The sequence below is a fragment of the Tachysurus vachellii genome, chromosome 15 (assembly GCF_030014155.1).
Source record: "Tachysurus vachellii isolate PV-2020 chromosome 15, HZAU_Pvac_v1, whole genome shotgun sequence".
Classification (NCBI taxonomy): Eukaryota; Metazoa; Chordata; class Actinopteri; order Siluriformes; family Bagridae; genus Tachysurus; species Tachysurus vachellii.
The window spans coordinates 8,206,660-8,226,818 of record NC_083474.1 but is presented as its reverse complement, the minus strand read 5'-3'; the positions used below and the strand labels follow the sequence as shown (position 1 = coordinate 8,226,818).

General features: G+C 39.2%; 1 protein-coding gene across 3 annotated transcripts in view; it reads right to left on the bottom strand.

The window, feature by feature from the left end:
- arhgef12a (Rho guanine nucleotide exchange factor (GEF) 12a) overlaps window positions 1–20,159 on the bottom strand; it is a 56,439-nt gene that overhangs the window by 12,576 nt on the left and 23,704 nt on the right. For all 3 annotated transcript variants that reach the window (XM_060887852.1, XM_060887850.1, XM_060887851.1), the window contains exons 4-20: window positions 16,737–16,835; window positions 16,040–16,089; window positions 14,683–14,740; window positions 12,743–12,906; window positions 12,429–12,506; window positions 11,872–11,952; window positions 8,749–8,973; window positions 8,535–8,633; window positions 8,333–8,443; window positions 6,330–6,428; window positions 5,988–6,030; window positions 5,492–5,597; window positions 4,233–4,370; window positions 4,116–4,148; window positions 3,556–3,670; window positions 3,335–3,452; window positions 2,135–2,341 (exon numbers count right to left, since the gene is read on the bottom strand). In XM_060887852.1, coding sequence (XP_060743835.1) covers window positions 2,135–2,341; window positions 3,335–3,452; window positions 3,556–3,670; window positions 4,116–4,148; window positions 4,233–4,370; window positions 5,492–5,597; window positions 5,988–6,030; window positions 6,330–6,428; window positions 8,333–8,443; window positions 8,535–8,633; window positions 8,749–8,973; window positions 11,872–11,952; window positions 12,429–12,506; window positions 12,743–12,906; window positions 14,683–14,740; window positions 16,040–16,089; window positions 16,737–16,835 — 1,824 coding nt within the window. The remainder of the gene's footprint in view (window positions 1–2,134; window positions 2,342–3,334; window positions 3,453–3,555; window positions 3,671–4,115; window positions 4,149–4,232; window positions 4,371–5,491; window positions 5,598–5,987; window positions 6,031–6,329; window positions 6,429–8,332; window positions 8,444–8,534; window positions 8,634–8,748; window positions 8,974–11,871; window positions 11,953–12,428; window positions 12,507–12,742; window positions 12,907–14,682; window positions 14,741–16,039; window positions 16,090–16,736; window positions 16,836–20,159) is intronic.

Sequence of the window (20,159 nt, the reverse complement as noted above, 5' to 3'; positions counted from 1 at the left end):
AATTTCCTCACTTTCAGGAACTCCGAAAAAGTCATTTATACCTTCATTTTGTCATGCCTAGATTATTGCAATTCCTTTTGTGAAGTAAACCAGTCATTAATAGCGCGCCTTCAAATAGTCCAGAATGTCACGGCCAGGCTTTGGGTGTGAGGACGTAAATAGGAAATTACCCCTATTCTGTTCTCACTGCCAGTCAATTGAGAATAGATTTTAAAATGTTATTCTCTCACTCACTCATTTTCTACCGCTTATCCGAACTACCTCGGGTCACGGGGAGCCTGTGCCTATCTCAGGACAATTTTCCAGAGATGCCAATCAACCTACCATGCATGTCTTTGGACCGGGCGAGGAAACCGGAGTACCCGGAGGAAACCTCCGAGGCACGGGGAGAACATGCAAACTCCACACACACAAGGCGGAGGCGGGAATCGAACCCCCAACCCTGGAGGTGTGAGGCGAACGTGCTAAACACTAAGCCACCGTGTCCCCCTTAGACAGCTAACTTACATAGTTAAATAACAATAACTTTGTGAATGTTTAAATATTTATTTAGACTGTATATGCATATGTTATTATCTAAAGCCAAGAAAAGTAGAATTTGCTATAAAAATAAGCACCTTGTACTATAGTAAACATGACAAATTATGTACATATAGAACTTTGTTGCAAATGTATTTTATGAATAAAATCAACTTACTTACTAACTACTAAAATTTCTGGATGTGTGTCAGTCGTCTGGTCTTATAGATTAGTAAATACTCTTAAATCGATACTTACTTACTAACTACTAAAATTTCTGGATGCGTGTCAGTCGTCTGGTCTTATAGATTAGTAAATACTCTTAAATCGATCAGAGCAATGTCATGACGTATTACAAAGTATTAAAAACTGACAAAAGTTGTCGCCTTTTGTTGTGGTACATGTCCCAGTGGTGCACAAAAGGTACGCAGGAGAGTACATGAATTAAGGCAGTGAAGTTATGGAACGAATAAAATCCTGAACTTAAAGCAATCTTTCACCAAGATCACAATGTTTCCATAAAAACTGAAGCTAGTTTATTACATACAGGGTTTGTATGTATTATCTAATACAAGCCCGGTGATTTGTCAAGTGAAATACAATACACAGTGCTTATTACGGCCTAGAGCTAGTATCAGTGTTCTCAGTAGAATCAATCACTATGTACACAAAGCTATTTGAGCTCTGCTCTACTTTGCTTTTCATGCAAGGCTTAAAAAGATAAGCTCACACAGGTGGCTGTGGGAAAAAGGAGCTTAGTTACATATATCTGAAACAGCTGAACACTGGGAACTGTCAGGCAAAAACCACCAGAGGGAACATCCCTGAATTTCATTTCCGTATTTGAGTTGGCTATCGCTGAGAGAAATAGATGAGCAGCCATTATGCAGCCTGCACCAAAAGTATTGGAACGGCACCGTCCATTCGCTTTTACAGCGAAATGTTTTCGCTATACATTGAAGACATTTTGATTTAAGATGTAGAAATGGATAAAAGATGATAAGAGGAGGTTTTCAGCTTTCATTTCCTGATGTTTACAACTAGCTGTGTTAAACAACTTCGAACATGACACCTTTTCTTTGATCCCTGAAGAGCCGTGTCCTGAAGAGCACTGAGAATCCTGGAGGAACTGGAGATTTCTGAATTGGTGAAGCAGGTCATAGTGAGATATATTCTATTTGCTCAATTTCAAACCGTGGGTTGTTCTGTTGGTGTGAATTATGTGTGCAGTTAGTGACACATTGTAGATGGTGTGCAAGGTAATATGTTTGGAACTTTGGAGCTTTTGGTGCTTGTTTTTTTCTTTTCAGGAGAATTCTGGTGAACTGTTTTTATTGAGGACTGGTCTGTCTCAGATTCCTTGCTCTGTATTCTCTAATTTTCCTAAGCATTATAAAAGGAGACTCAACGCTGTTAAGTACTAAATGCAGATCAATAACTCCACTTTTGTTAGAATATACTTGCTTCCAGAAATGTGATTTCTCAAATTTTCATATTATGCTACTTATATGCAAAATATCTATCTGTACTGTGGGTGCCAATAATTCTGGAGTTGTTTGTACCTCTAAGCTAGATTATTTTAGAGAGATTTTTTTAGTACAGTTCCAGTACTCACTGCAGTCTGTGTCTCTGAAGGCTGTATCTGAGACAGGACTGTAAGGAGGAATGTTGCTGATGAATGTGGGGCTTTGGATGAGGTCCGGGCCCTCGCTCGACAGGCTTCCCCGTAAACGCCCAATGTCTACAACATCAAACTTTCCCATTGCTGGCTGTGAGAGCTGCTTCTGAGGTCTTGGCTTGCTTCCATCCATGGAGCGACCTACTGCTCAGACACAAACCGGCACACTGATATTGCAGAGTATTTGATACAGATTTGATACTGGCTCAAGTAGTTAGCATAAAGTTTTTATAAAGCCATACATCCATTTATCTTCTGCTCTGCTTATTCTGCACAGGGATCAATTTAGAGATAGTAATCAGCTTAGAAAGTACATCTTAGGGGCTTTTTACACTTGGTCACTTCTGCGTTTTCTGTGATCGGATAGCTATCCGATCGTAAAAAGACCAGGTCTAAATTCCCTCCGAAACATTTTCGAGACGGATGACGGTTCCGATCGTTCAAACCACTTCAGGAGGTGGTCTGGGACGCATTTCAGATGAAACTGGACAGGTGTAAATGAATGTGGTTGTTCAAGCCACATACGTCAGCGCTATACTCCTCCCAAACGGAAGTACGTCACTCACAAGTGACTCACAAGTCGTGCATCGCACCAGAAACAAATGCACTGCTGCCGCTAGCGAAAATGCAGCGAACAGTAAATGCTGTTTTTTGTAGCATAACCGTCGTAACAAAAAGTTTTTTCGTCTTTTTTTTTTTTACTGCATTCTGAAAACCGCATGCAACAAAGAAAAATGGGGTAAAATATATTTGCATTTTGGGCGGGAGAAGAAAGATCGGATTGATATCCGATTTGCCAAGATGCATTTACGTGGCCTAATGTGAATGGAACAGTTTTAACAAATCAGATAGCTATCGGATCAGAGAAAACACATGAAGTGTTCAGGTGTAAAAAGGCACTTATATATTATATTTGGCGTAGGGGAGGAAACCAGAGTACTCAGATAAAACCCCCAAAGCACAGGGAAAACAAGTTCAACTTCCTTTTACACAAAGCAAAGGTAGGAATCTCCAAACCACATAGGTACCATGCCCCCTGAACTTATCAAAAAAAAAGTTCAATATGAAGTCGAACAGAAACAATTTTGTCTGTACAGCACTTAGAGATTGTAAACAGGACAATATAATCAATATTACCAGGTGTTGTATCAATGCGGCTTGGCCGACGCTGAGGCCCCAGGATATTGAAACGAGGCTTTTTCACCTTTTCTTCTCCTTCTTTCTCCAGCTTACTGGTCTTCGGTAAGTATCCAGACTAAAAACACTCCTTCAAGTGAGTGCCTTAAAACCAACCATTGTATTTCATTCAATTTATAGAATCCAGTATGGAATGATGAAAGAACGTAGCGTAAACCTACCTTAATCTTGGGCAGGAAATTTATGCGCACACGTTTGGACTCTAAGTTACGCTGCTCTTTGCCTCTCACACCCAGGTGCTTCAAGTAAAAGTAGATCACATACTGTATAGTTGTACTGCGGGAATAAAAACAAGCATTTTACACAACTGGAGGATCATTCTGATCTTGCACTAGAATGAGACACGGCAAATCTGAAAATCTGCCGCGTGCTTATGCGGAATCTGTACATTTACATTACCATATGCTAGCTTCAAGCTTGTTGAGTATGAAAAGCTCAATGTAGACACATTCTTCTGCCCCATAAAGCTCTTACTGTACCATGTCACCAACTGCACTCTCCATTACTCTTTCTCTCTACATCAAGACTTTTAAAGCCAGATGGCATCTCACATATGTTTCCCTGTGTGTCACTATTTGTACCCCATAATGTTAAATAAACAGTTCTGACTTAGGATCCCGATTCAAAATCTCGCATTGACATGTACAGATGGCCTGCTGGCTCATTATAAGATGCTGTGACTTTATGTTTGTGCAAGGTGGACATGAAAGGTTTTCCTTACCACTTTTCCTCTTCTGCGGCTAGCGAGGACAACCTGTTGCATAAAACAGATGGTTTTAGAGAACGAGCTTTGTAAAGCAAGATGTTCAGGCTTTATGGTATTGGGAATGACTCTTACAGAATGTCATCTATTTTGGTGAGGATGTTCTCAGCACAGGATCTCTCTCTCTCCATCGCAGTGGCGTCTTTTACCTGCTCTGTGTCCAGATGAGCTAGCTCTGCCTCAGCTAAAGTCAGTCCCATACTGTGCTTCTGCCTGCATGAACACACACACGAAATGTAAAAATTAAATATTACATTGTACAGAAAATTATTACATAGGGTTACAGTTAAATAAATAATGAACTGTATATCCTGATATATGGGGGGCACGGTGGCTTAGTGGTTAGCACGTTCGCCTCACACCTCCAGGGTCAGGGTTCGATTCCCGCCTCCACTTTGTGTGTGTGGAGTTTGCATGTTCTCCCCGTGCCTCGGGGGTTTCCTCCGGGTTTCCTCCCCCGGTCCAAAGACATGCATGGTAGAGGTTGATTGACATCTCTGGAAAATTGTCCCTAGTGTGTGATTGCGTGAGTGAATGAGTGTGTGTGTGTGCCCTGTGATGGGTTGGCACTCCGTCCAGGGTGTATCCTGCCTTGATGCCCAATGACGACTGATATAGGCACAGGCTCCCCGTGACCCGAGGTAGTTCGGATAAGCGGTAGAAGATGAATGAATGAATGAATATTCTGATATTAGATATTTCTTTGGACTTGAAAACAATGTCAATTGTTAAAAGCGTTCTACCAATAAAATTTTAGTAAAAAATAACGCAGCTCAACACAACCAGTCACAAAAGTAATATTTAAATGAAAATGTTTTCCCTTAAACCCCCTGCCCCGGTTCTTTACATTACTTTATGAAGCTTAACATGAGTGTAATAAGTTTCATGGCCAATTTATTAGGAACACCCCTGCAAACTTGATCCACTCTATCCATATGATTCATAAAATCATGCAGATCTATGTAAACAACATGAGTTATGAGTTGCATGGTTGAAAACACTTTCATATGTAGGACTTTCATATTGCCTGCCCACAAATATATAAATAACCTTTTATGCCGCTGTAGAAGTAACTTTTGCCAAATTGAATTTTTCACCAACTACAGACTTTTTCTGCTCTAGACTTTGTTGATAATTATCCATGCTTTATTAATCACGCTTATCCACTCTCCTAGAGTTTTAAAGATATAGATTAAAGATATCTGAATAAAAGATAAGGCATAAAGCACATCACCAGTAGAAATTTCATCAGCTTTAAGAAAAGTGATAAATACAGTATTCAGTATGACTAACTTTCTGAGCTGAATGCAATCAGAGAATCACTCCACACTCACCTAAAGTCTTCTAGAATTTTGTTCACTTCAGGAAGAAGGGTGTCCTGCATTGTCTGAACATATTGTCTGTGCAGCTCCTCAGGAATCAGCTCTGGCCTCCTCCGCTCTAGAAACACCACAGACGTGACTCTCGGTCATTCGTGTAGAATAAAAGACACCGAGGTTTTTGTTTCTTTGTTTGAGGAAGCCTTCAAACATGATTTCAAACGCTTATCCCTACACAAGCATATACAGACTCGCACTACAGACAACTACACAAAGGTCTAATAAAGTATTACATGCTGTATATTGGAGGTTAAAGTAGACCATCAACTCAACACATCGAAACACATAACACAACATGGAGTCTACCAGAGAATAATTGTTCGCCTGCGAGAAACGCTCGAAGAACAAATAACACTTAACTCAAAAACAGCTAATTATAATCTAGACGTGTTTTGCTCGTTATTATTCTGCATCTATTAGAATAAAACTTTTAATTTCAATGCAAACTTACCGAGTTCAGAAGAGATAGATTCAGGCACGGTTACTTTTAAGTTCTGTTAAATAAAAAAAAGATGATGTTAAATAATTAGCGTCGTAATTTTTATCTGACTGTGAAGCAACTGCAGGCGCAAGAAATCTCCACAGAAATTCTGCTGCAATTACACTTCACTAATATGTACATGCTAATAAACAATATGTAAAACCATGTTAGATCAGTGTATAGGTAATATAAAAATAGACAAATTCCAGGTCACAAGCTAGCTTGTTAGGAGAGAGGGCTAGTTCCTGTTTAGATGCTCAGATTCAGCTTTGTTTTTAAGAACATGAGTATGGAAGGGAGAGTTTTACTCACAGCACCCCGGTCAATGAAGAAGGTATAGATGTCCATGAAGATGCGCCTGGTTTCTTTCGAGTTGGTCTGCTTGTAGAGGTCAGTGTAAAGATAGCAAAGCTGTAGAAGAGAAGAAACATAGAAAAAAATGTACGTACAATTACGCTGAGACTTTAGAAACCTACAAATCTTATAGTATAATCTGGAGGAAACAAGGTATAAAAATAATAAGATCTTAGATGTTAAGAGATAGAGGAATGAATCCTGGAGCTACATTGAGTCTAGTATACTTAATAAGCAGATTAGTGCTGATGCTATTGGTAGCTTCCTTCATTTCAGACTTTATTTCTGATTTAAATTAAAATAGTTTTTCTCTACTGGGAAACTGTGATTCTTAGTCTTATTACAATGTGGCTAGATGTATTATAACGACGCTGTAATTCACAAAATGCTGCCCTTCGTCACACTTCCTTATCTCACCTGCAGCTTGTGTAATATGCAGCAGCTAGATTTTTTGAGAGACTAAACAGAGGGATCACAAAATTCCATGTTTTGGCATGTCTTTCTGAGAAATTGGCTTAAAGGTGGGGTCTCCGTTGTTTGAAAGCTAATGTTGACATTTGAAATCACCAAAACAAACACGCCCCTAACCCAAATTGGTCCCACCCCTGTTTTGATAGCTCCGCCCCACACATACATCAGACAAGTATAAGCCAAGTATAACCCAGACAAGTATTATGGCTGAACCTGTTGGGGCGGCTGAACCTGTTGGGGCAGTTTACCGAGGGTATATTTTTATCAATAAATGAACTCAATGAGTAATACTATGATAATATAAACATGTTTTTGTAGTACTGTGTGTTGTACCGTGAAAGGTTTCGCTCCATTTCACGCAGAAGAAGACCTGAGGCAGAGCTAATGTTCGTAACGTTGCTGCCGATAACATGGAAACAGAAGACTTGGAGCATGTGCGCATGTTTCAGGCACAAAGACTTGCTGTAACACAAGTAAGTGTATTGATTGATTTAATATTCTGAACTTTAATTGATAGAAAGCCATATTCTGTTAGTCCTACTTCTTGCCTTATCGTAAGTCTTTCTTCGCTTTCTTTCTTTGTTTTTATCCGCCATGTCAATGTTAAAATAGCTTTCTGCTAATGTCACACATGCGCACTGAACACTTTCTCTGCCCATATTGACAAGACACTCCCCTTTCTGCTCATTGGCTACACGTTAGTTTTGTTTTTGTTTTGTTTGGCGGCCCAACGCGGTTTTCTGAAGCATTTCTCAAACAACGGAGACCCCACCTTTAAGAGACTTTCCTTTGGTTTGTGGTCAAAATGAGTATAATTAAATATTTTTTCTTACTTGTTAATACATTGAATTACATAACGTAGTTTGTATGAAAATTTTCAGACAAGAGAGACCTGAAATGGTGTTTTCTGCAACCATAATCCTTTGACCTCCTTTCATTTTTTGTGGTTGTGACCCCTAGTTTGTAAACCCCAATATCAAGAAACTGGAATATCAGGGGCATCATATAATATAGCTCTGTTTACATGCTTCAGTTTACATAGTGGCCATGGCAAGTGCACACACGTGTGTTCATGTAGAATACAATTATTCATCTTTATAATGTCAGTGAGCTGATTTCCAATGATGTGCATTAGCTACTTTAGCTACATGGATCCAGTAGGATTGCCATGGAGAAAGCAGGATTTATTTTAGCTCAGCAAAGACTTCTGAACATCTGTAAGTAAAGAATTTTTCATTATTTACATTGCACCCGAAACCTTTGTCAGTGACCTTGTTGAGCGCTGCTGGCTAAGAAATCCTCATGTTGACGTTATGTTTAATATAACATGTGAGTGGTGTGAATTTCTTTTGACACATGGTTTGCTGCTCAACACTTGTGAATGCTGTATTGCTGTATTGAATTCATAATAATAATAATAATAATAATATCTTGATTATAATACAAATGCAGTTGTGAAAAAGACGGTTGTTATAGGGTTATTACTGTACCACTGAAGCAGGGTCAAACTGGGACACCACATGATGCAGGAAAGCTGCAAGGTGTGCAGGTCGACTCTTAAGCAGCTCCAAACTCTGGAAACAGTTACACTGGACATTCATCTAGAACACACAGATGCAAAGATGCCAAGGTGATTTTGAATGACAATTCAAAATAAACTGAACAAGTGGAGAACTGAGAGCTGAAATGTACCTGCTCCTGTTCTGAGTCAAAGTAATCATCCTCAACTCCAATGATCTGTGAGACAAGTCGGGAGGAAGCATTTTTCATCCCGGGGTTGAGGTGTGAGTCCTGCACAAGACAGGACAAAGTAGTTCTGTCATAGAAAGTTCATCACTGTGTGAAAATGAATTACTTGTGTATGGAACTTAATGTTGTTTGGATCACATGAGGATCAAGTTCTCACCAAGTCAGAGGTGTCTGCATTCTCAGGTGAAGAGCACGAGTTGAAGCTGTTTCGTTGTGAGATCTTCGGACAGTTCCAGTCTTTCTGTCCAACAGTCTTAGGTGAAGCTGAGTGGCGGCGAGGCAGGATCTGTGATACACTTACAGGGCTCCACAAGCTATCTGAACTGGCCTCGTCCACATCCGCCACACAAGCACCCTCGGCGTCTCCTAGAGGCAGGCCATCCTGTAAAACAAACACCTTTTTTGTTGTGACTCATAGGGGTTTATTGTTGCCCAATAAACTCGTTTAGACTGACTGCAAGAAAAACAACAGACAATGACAGAAACACTGTGAGAGCTGTGAAGAGAAACCCAAAAAACCACCGTCAGTGACATCATCTGCACAGGGCAAGGGTGAAAATATCACAATCAACGGTTTGAAGAAGACATTGAGAAAAATACTGAGGCAAACCATTCATTAGCATTAAGAATCAGGAAATCAGATTGACAAAGAAATGAGCTGAAAGTTCTGGAACCAAGATTTACTGGAAAGGCCAAATGTGGAGAGCTCATTCATCCTAAAAGGTGGTACTAGTGTCATGGCTAGGGCTTGATTGACTGCTTCTAGAACAGGCTCACTAATCCTCAAGTCTACAGAAACGTTCTGTCTGCCTTTTTACAGAAATACATCCAACCTAATTGTGGGGCTTTTATTGTCAATTGGGCATATAGCAGATACAGTATGTAGTGAAATGAAACAACATTCCTTCAGGATCTCGGTGTGACAAAGACACAGAACTACAATAGACAACACAGAACTAAGGGTTGAATTCATCATGAATTCATCTTGCAGCAAGTAATGACCCAAAACACACTACCAACACAACAAAGAACTTTATCAGGAGAACTGGTAGACTGGCAAAGTCAATCAATAGACCTTAACCCAATTGACAAGAAGTTTAATTTTAAAGAAATCTATTCAATATTTTAGACAGGGCACATACAGTGTGATATTGATCATGCAATGACTGGTACATTATTTTCCAGATTCCTACAATTATATCCATGTGGCACTGGTTTCAGGTGCCATTTGTCCTCTATGCTTGGTAAGTATGCGAGATTGCCGGCCCTCCGGCTGTATATGTCCTGAAGCGATGGCAGATTACATCTAATGATCCCTTTTGTTGTCTAGATTATGCACTCGTCCCTGTGAGGTGAAGGAGCCGAACCATGCGGTTATTGAAGAAATGGGGATGGACTCAGTGATTGCAGTGCAAAACCGGATAAATAGAATCTGTGGAAAGAACTTTCTTAAAATGAACATCCTCGGCTGCTTTCTTCACTCATACTTCTGGCCCCTGGATATGGTTATGCACAGGAATGAGTCCACAGTAAACACCCTGAAGCCATGTGTTCAGGGGGTTAGGGGGCAATGATGAGGTCTGAGGTACCAATGTTGGTAAGATTGCTACATTGCAGAAAAAATAGTAATCATTAGAAGCTACGCCATGTTAATTCCAAAGAGAAAAACCACCCACTAGTTTTTGAGGGGCTAACAGGACCAAGGTTAATAAGTTCCCAGACACACATGCCTCCTTCAAGTCCAATGTCCTTTCTTCATTATTTCTCCTTTATTGAACTAGCTTCCATTGGCTCAAGTTTATCTCCACTTCTGTAGCAATAAAAAAGAAAAAAATAATAAACAACTCTACAGTTAAGCATCAGATGCTAGCACCTCTGAAATTCAGTCCCTCAGATAACTGTGACTCCACCAAGACAGCACACCTGCTTATCAGTGGTTTTAGGACTAATTGATGTTATCTGCTCATTTCAGGAGGCTTACATCCTTGGAGCCATTGTAGTTAGTGTTAAAACTGGAAGAGAGGTAAGAACTGATTTGCTCCTGTAGTGATTTATCCCCATTCACGAACCCATTGTTTCATGTCCATCAATAAATCCATGATTCACTGACTGGCAGCATTTTCACAGTAAGCTGGGAGAGTTTGAACTACAGCAGGATCCAAGGTGTTAACAGCCAAGCTGTGGGAATGCTCCAATATTTAGCTACAAGTTCACTTCAACACTGATTAAGTTACATGTCCAAAAAAAGATGGTCTATACCACCAACTTTAAACAAACCAACTTTATTATATCTATATTATATTATATTAGATCTATATGATGATGGCAAGCAATCATAAAAAAAATTCTAGGAGTTTAGTAATAGATTATTGCCAATACGTTGCATCATAAACTAGGTTTAATTATCACATTAAACACTAATGTGTTTTAATTTAACACTTTGGTTTTAACCTATCAGGTTCCTGACCCTCTGGAGGTAGGAATCGATTCTGTGACGCTAGCTGGAAGCCTAGCGAAGCACACAGACAATTATAAGCCAAAATACAACTGAAAATAACCCGAAATGAACATGCAGGCATTACAGAAAACACTACCAAATGAAGTAAAACAGAAACCTGACCAGATACCTGACAGAGTACAACATCCAAACATCAACTGAAATCAACCAAAGGCTCAGCAATGATAAGTACAACTCAACAGATGTATATATTATATATACATGAGTAATAATCAGGAGAACATGAGGAACAAATACAACTAAAAATGGTAGGAAAACAGAACGATAGATCGGTCGGAGCTAAATACATGCATGGAAAACCAAAACATAAACAAAGAACACATGACAAAAGCAAACTTTAACAACATGGAACAGGTGCTACCACATCGCCCTCTGGTGGTCTGTCAATGAAATTTTCCAAGCTGTTCCTAACACAATCGCTATTATTTGGCAGATTGTAAAATAGTACTTGATTCAGCAATGTGCTTTTATTTTGAACTTTATTTTATACATTTTTATTTTATACTAAGACATTATTATTATTGCATTTGATCTTTCACCTAAAGATAACTATGTATACACTTCAAAAAGCCACAAAAATTATGAATACTAAACGAATACTTATTTACTTGCTCAGTATTGTGATGTGTGTGCAATACAGCAAAACTTATCATGACATTGTAGATACATCACTGACAGCACCTTTAATCCGTAGATTCATCACTGACTGTATTCTGCTTTTGTTGTAAGTCAAGTCAGATAAAATTATGGTGCGTGAAGTACCTGTGTATCTCTGTGTGTAGTTTTTTTGGCTTCCTGGATGTCCCTCAGTAGTCGGAGAGCGGGATTCTTGACATACTCTTCCTTCGTGTTGTATAAGCAAAGGAAAAAAAAGGTCAGTACAATGCCATCCTTAAAAAATTTGATCTACTGAATTTTTCAATTAGGTCAACAACCAATCTCCAGCCAGTATGCGTGAAGAAGTCGACAGTAATAACATACAGTCCTGTGCTCATTAGAGACTAACAATGAGCTTAATACAAGACACACGACCCCCTCAGTGTTCTTCTACACTGCAGCTGACCACAACAGGAAATGCATCATTCTTTATCAGCCAAGGTCATATTTAGAGCAGTTGGCCTGCATCACATACAGTGTCTATAATAGAACCCGAATGTGAACACAAACTACTAAGAACGCTAGTATTATAGACAGTGTACTACAATGTAATACTTAGTGTGAGTCAGTTTACAATGCTTTATTTTACAGTTTACAAAATTGTCAAAATTCTGCAGAGAAATTAAGCTTTAAGCTAGAACAATCAACAGGGAAATTCTGACCTGGAAATCCTGTCTTTCTTTAGTCAGCGTCTTCTCTATGTTGTCCACTTTTAGGCTGTTCAAGATGCTGTTCTCTTCCTTAATGTTCAAGGCAGGAGATATAAAAGGTAGCAATAAAGAGCGCATGTAAAGCACCAAATCACAAAAACACAAATAAAATCCTACACTTTACACTTTATATTGGTCACAAACTGCAACAAACAGATTAATAAGACCAAAACCGTGAATAGCGGTTAGATGCATTTGCACAGTTCCACTCAAGAACGAGAATAAAACATCCAGGTTTGTAGAGATGAGACATTGTGTTTTGCTACCTTGTATTCCCGTTTGTACCGGATCGGTGGTGGAGAATGTGGGAATGAGACTGAAGATGTCTCATTATCATCTAGTGACTCTAGGTTCAGATTGACCTCTGAAAGAGGGATCTGGGGTGACCCGGGCGGTCGGCCCAACACAGTGAGGGCCACGTAGGAGCCAGCTGAAGAGAATAAAGAGGTAGGATCAGTACAGGTGACTGTGCTGGTGGACTTGTACGCTAACATCTATCAGCGTTTATGATTTTTGACCCCTAATACACCTAAGCTAAAGTAGCAGCCAGACCACTGAACAGTTCACTCAGGGTGGAGGACTCAGGATGTTAAACAGGTGCATTTGCGTCAGGAAGCAATTACTTACATATTGTTTAGTCCATTTACATTAACTACACACGAAGCACTGCGTTTCCCCGCATACAATTATTACTGACGCACAACCCGCTAAACTCTGGACATGTGATGTAAACAGAGACACTGCAAAATGAAAAATGGGGGAACGGGGAGAAAGTGGTGAGGGGCGAAAAGTAGATTCAGCCGAAAGAAAACGGCAGAAAGTTTCTAAAGTTTTACATAATTTCAAAATAAAATAGAAAGAAAACTCTGTAGTGTGTTTCTGTAAGATTGAACTGGCATACAACAACAGTATGAGTTCAATGCTTCAACATCTCATCCAAAATCATTCAGTCCTCATATCAAGCCCTCCGAGCTGAGTCGACACAAGGTAACTAGCCGATGTCCCTAAATTAGCTTAGTTTTGTGAAAGCCTAAGTGCCATTCATGTTCATAGTCTCACTCTCTCTGTCGGACACACGGACACACACACGGCCTTACCACGAAGCCCCTTGAAGAGAGACGCACATCTGCAAATATTGCAGAGTGGCTTGAAGACGTTGGTGCCAAATTTGTCATTCCAAAAGAGAATGTATTATAGCGATTAAAATGCACTAAATGGGTTTAGTTTTCACGGTAATTAATGTATGCAATTTCAGCAATAAAAATGTACATTTTTCTAAAAAGGCAACAAATTAGTTTGTCTTTTGCATATTTAGTATTCCTCTTTAATAAAGAAAAAGTACTTCTTATCCGATTACTCAATTAATCGATAGAATAAACAATCACGTGATTACTCGATTACTAAAATAATCTATAGCTTCAATCCTAATTGATTGCAAATCAGCTTTGATCTGTGAAATTTTGTGAGCCGAAAAAACAAGGTGGGACTTTTGGTACTACTACAAGGACTGATTATTATTTAGAGACCATTGCAGATTTTTGCTGAGCTGTGTACTCTCTGCTACTTGGCTCACATCTGGAGAAAGAAACCGAGATATATTCTCTAGTAACATTCTGTTTTTACACTCTGATTTAACAATGACAGCTCTGAATACGTGAGATTATATTTTTACTTTATACCAGTGGCCAAATGTGGAAATTGTGCCTGTTTTGGGGTGTCAAAACTCAGAAATGAATTTCGTTGTTATGTCACACTCCGCAGTGAAGATTAATGGCTCATATGAAACTACTTTGCTTTAATAACTGGTCATTTTTTTCTGTTTTTATTTAGCCTACTAGAGGAAAAATATTCACAGAAAAGTTCAGTAAGCTTTTTTCCACACCGGTTCAAACCCTATCAAACCCTAATCTGAGATGCCCCTTTCTAATCTGAGATGCCCCAATTGCTTTTTCATAACCACAAACACTAAAACCAATCAAATTCTGTATAAGGTTATTCAAACAGAAGTGAAAACCTCTCACACTTAAAGCCAACATTGTCGTGAATAATTTTATATCAGACTTTATATGAATAAATAATTCACTTGTTTTACTGACTGAAAATGTTTAATAAGTTGTTTTCTGATTTTTGCCAGAATGAAACATCAGCACACTGATAAAAGTGGTTAAACATTCAACAAACATTTAAGGTAAATTTTGAAACTAACCTTTGATTAACTTCACCACTTCTACATGGTTCGATTGTGTCACCAAGGTGCCATTGACCTAGAAAAAGAATTACTGATGATCATGTAGTCTGAAGGCACAACACAAAGCTTGTTCTTTTACCCTAAATATTTAAACACCTCTACAGATTTAATATATGCAGATAATTCACAGCGTTTGTGCTTGTTATCTTGTTATGCACAATAGTAGCCAGCAGGTGGCAGGCTAAATACAGAAATGTGTGTGGTATTAGAATTATAGAATTACAGAAAGACAGTGGTGGACCAGGTAAATTATTGTCCTGTTTATTTTGTTTATTCTCTGCTCATATATCTGATCCAACTAGCTCCCATTTGGGGTTCTTATCCTTTTGTTACCACACTGTAAAAGCCTGAAACGATGCCTTTAATTAATGCTATTAACACACAAATAAAGGACTGGGTTTATGCGACACACTGCAGCTGATGAAAGTAAAGAGATGTCATCAAAAATCATGCGTCTAATCTCTGCTTAGATTAGATTACTAATTTAATCTGATCAGACCTGCATCCTATACATAAGTGCTAGGGAGTAAATGGCTGGGGTCCTTTAATTTGATCTAGTTTGTATTACTGCATTGTGCACATAATATTTTCTTAAGATGAAAGATCATTTTATAAATGTGCAAAATATGTGTAAACTCATTCTATGAACTCCAGCTCCCAGCATGCACCCTGGCCTACAAACATCAGCTTCCACTCCCAAACTCACACTCACCTCACTCAACTTTTAACTAGACTCATGTTTTTTGAGTCTCCCTCTCTCTCTCTCTCTCTCTCTCTCTCTCTCTCTCACACACACACACACACACACACACACACACTTACTGAGTCTATACCTATACATCTCACCTTGTGTTTTGATTCGACTCCATTTCTGCCTCTAATTTCCTGTTTTCGTCTAGCCCTGTGTATCCAGTTTACCAGTCGCCTGACCTGCGCCTTTTTTTTCTTGACTTCGAGTTTGTCTTGTGTTTTTTGGTTATTTTTTTTGCTGTGGCTATATTATAGCTGCTTAACATAAACCTTCTGTCTCAGCTTCATTACTCTGACAGTAAATATTATAAACATGCATTACTATTCTACGTACATGATCATATAAAGCTTGTTAATTTGTTAAGATGCTCACTTGTAACTATGCTAAGTAGAACTTAGAAAATTGCAACCTGAATATTGCATTTTGTAGTGTTTCTAGCTAGATGGTTGTGATTGCACCACAAAATGTGCATACATCTCCATCATTCGATAATGGTTGATGATAAATTTCCTGTGACACTTCTCAGACGAGCCAAAAGCTGCTGTAATTGCATTGTAAACTCACCTTAATGATCCTGTCCCCGGTCTGAACCCCTGCACGCATAGCAGCTCCATCTACAAAGAGAGAGGACGTGAGCACACATTATGAGCACACATTATATATTCATTAGAGTCTGAGTGTCTGAGTCACTTTTAATAGTTTCACATAATTTCTATGCACCTCCTTCATTAGGAAAATTGCTTTCAAGAATTTCTTATATGCTAAAAAGCCCTGTACTTGAACAAAATTGAGAAGCACAGCATGTTCTAGTCATTTCTCACTGCAAGTTAAGAGCATACGTGGCTCAGGGCTCCACCCTGAGAAGACTGCTGATTATGGGATAACGCTGAGAACAATATTACAGGGAGGTGTATTTAAGTGTGTCATTACACACACACAAAATCATTCCTCCTCTGCACTTTATCATAAATTTCCATAATGTCAAAAAAGATTTGACAGAACAAACCCTGCATTATAACATATAACCGAATATATAAAAAGAATATGGGAGAGTGATTGATTTTTTTTATCCCAGTGCACCATGTGATTGGTGTGTAAAGACAAAGTTTTAAGATTGAAACTGGGTTTAGGGGGGACAGGAACCCTGCACCAGGCTTACGCTTATTTCCTCTAATTGGTAGTGCTCACAGCATAACAGTTCATCTGCTGACCTGCTGCCAAACCATATCAGCCTCTAGCCTGAGAGATAGAATCCACTTACCCTCTTTGACGAGCTGCACAAACACAGGGTTGTCTCCACTCACTGTCAGGCCGAATCCGTTCTCATCTTTCTGAATGATCACACATCTCTGAACCAGCCCTGTACAGAAATAAGACAGAATGAGCTAAATGCAAGAGAAAGTTTAAGTCAGCAATTCAATATCCATAAGTCAATTGTCTCTTCTGCTTTTTTGGAAACCAGGAGCCTATAGACCATATAAACCAGGAGGAGGGGATTCGGGCCAAAAGGCAGGCAACCCTGGATCAAGTGCCAACCCCTCACAGGGCACAATTACACACATTCGCACAACCTACAGACAAATTAGATATTCCATTCATCCTGCAACCTTTGGACTGAGAGAGGAAAACAGAATAGTTGGAGGAAACCCTTGAGGCAAGGGGAGAATAAGCAAACAGGGCAAACGTGCACACAGGGCAGAAGTGGGAATCAAACCTCTAACCCTACGGGTGCAGGAAAACCACTAATCTACCATGAAATAAGTGAAATAATTAAAGCAGATGAGAAGGAAACTTGATAGTGAAATATATATGTGGCATAGTGTAGAAGCCTGCTGGACACCTAGAATTTATTTTGACCGGTCAAATTTAAAGAAACCACAAACATCACTGCGCATCCGGAGAATGACCTTTGAGCAGTGAGGCGGCGGGAGGTGAGGAATATTCCCTGGACGGAATTCTGACACAGACATTAGGAGACGCTGCAAAACTCCAGGATTGAACAGAGAAACCTGGCGCAGTGTGCCGGCAAAAGTGTTTGATGTGCTTGTGTGCCGTTAGTGTGTTTCATCAAAACAACATGCAAATGTTTTTCTTAATTACTTGCCTTGGCTGTGGGCATACAAAGATCGTGTCAGGTAAAAATCCAGTAGAACACACATGGTGGTAAAATCACTACACAAAGTCACACTAGCTTTCCTGGCTTTTCAAGAGTGCTTATATTTACTACAACCACACTGAGATGTTTCACTGTGAATAGGTCTGTGTTCACCGCATAAAAATTAGTTTGCACTTCCTAGTTTGACACCGGTACTACAGTAGCGTACGTGCCAATCAATTCGGGACGTTAGTTCTAGCTAGCCGGTGTTTTATTGGCCTATATTTTTTTAAAGGTTTAACAATCGCAATGAGCCGAGGAATGAGGAAAGGTCAATAATTTAGCAGTGTGACCAAGTTCTAGACAATAGAAAGCTAATCACTGGACAACATCATCTTGTTTTTTTTACACGCAGACAAAGCAGAGTAGAGTAGAGCAGAGCAGAGTAGAATAAAGTCTAGAGTAGAGAAGAGTAGAGTAAGCATAGTCATTTTAGCATGGATTTTAATCCAATAAAAATATATCAGCATTTCATCAGGAAATCACAGAGTATGGCTTCATCCCAGTTCAAGGTTATAGATATAGACGGATATAGACCCCAGAGGGCCAAATAAACACACTCAGAGATGCACTGATAATACTAACAACTGGCATGACGTGATGCCATGTGACGCAAGTCTTGTGTTAATGCTTTTAAACAAATGACACAAAAACCACCACAATCTGGCTTTAATTCATGATTAACAAGAGCAATCCAAGCAAAGCAGACTACCACACTATTAGATCCAGGGTAACTTATGTAGATACAAGTGCACTAGTACCTAGTGCAACTTACGAGTGATATTCGCAGCCAATTTGTAAAGAGGGGAAAAATAAATAAAGTATAATAAATAAATTATATTTATAAATAAATATGTTCCACGGTGCCTTTGATGGATTGATAATTCTACATAATAAGCAGCTTCTTCTGATGCAACATTTAATTAGTCTTTATTAATTTGTTTTTAAAAGCCTATTTCTGGGTGGAAGGTACTGCTATATTGAATACAGACTCAGTAACGCATGTTATAAATATGGAGGATTAAATGAGTGTAAACGGGGAAACGTTGACATTTTGGGTTGGAATCATAAGTCGAAGGAAGAAGAAGGAGAGAGGCACGTAGATATGAGAAGCCGACTCTTCGTTATTCAATTTTATATAGCAGTTAGTTCCCGTCCACCAATTTTATTGAATGAGCTACGTTCTAAGAATGTTAATATTTAGTAACCACACTGGGATGTATTACTGTTTGTGACGCATTACATTCTGATGGTCTGTGTTCACCATACAAATTTATACTTCCTAGTTCGCAATGAGTTAGCAAGACTAACAGCAGAATTTTCTGGAATATAACCTTCCCTTAAAGTATGAAAGATGCAAAAGCGGGCACTTTCACAGAAAAGTACAAATCAAAATGAGCTAACCGGTTTGCTGACTTTTTTAAAATGAGTGTAGTGTAGATTCTTCAGGATCTAATTTAAAAATCAACAAACCATATTGTGAAATATGGTGTCCAAAATATCAGCTACTCAATTATAAATTTCTGGTTTATAGAACTGTTAGAACAGCGACATTGCACTCGCAGTCATTCTGAATATATACTGAATAATTGGCACGCTACAGCGTTCATGCCCACTGGGAATCACAGCGTATTCAGTAAAGCAGTGTAATTTCACCCGTGCTCTTGTGATGTTGCTAAATTATATGGTGACACTCAGATCTGAATGCAAGATTCCCTCAGGGTAAATGATATAATGTAACCCTCATGCCTGGTTCTGTGTTAATGTTAATGTCTAGATTCTTTTTACACTCTTGTGAATAGACCCAGGTGTGAATGAGGAGGTGGATCTGTTTCTGTGTACCCAGGACCTTCAGGTGAACACTGATTGGTTGGCGGAGGGGTGTGCTGTGTACCTGGAAACATTCACCTTTATTCTTTGGTTTTTACTAGGGATGAGCGAGTACAGCATTATCTGTATCTGTATCCGTATCTGTTAACCATATGAATTATCTGTATATGTATCCGTACTCGGAGTGGGTGGGGCCTAACCCAGAAGTAGGCTTGTCTTGAAATGGGCGGGGCTTTAACCGGTAATAATTAATTTGTAATATTTATAACACTAGCTTACTACCTTTATGTTTTTATGAAATACAGCAAAAACGTGTCACACTCAGTGTCTGGTTCCTGGTTAGAGACAGCTGAAGGTTTAAAAAAGAAAAAAAAATCTCTGACAGGCAGAGACGCAATGCGAGTCACATTCTACCAAGCAAGCACCACGTCTGAAAGAACCCACCTTTACCAGAACTCTACTGGTTAGTAAGTACGTATTATTAACGTTACAACCCGAAGTAAAAAGCTGAAGAAACCCTAAACGTTAACGGAAAAGACCCGCGAACCCGAGTGACTGAGGGAGAGACAGAGAGCTGTTGTGTGTGTGACTGTGAGTGAGCAGAGCGAGACACAGCAACACAATACATCTGTATGTGTGTAGGGGAGGGGCGCTGTGACTAGCCTATCACAGAACGCTGACACAATCAGCTACCCAATG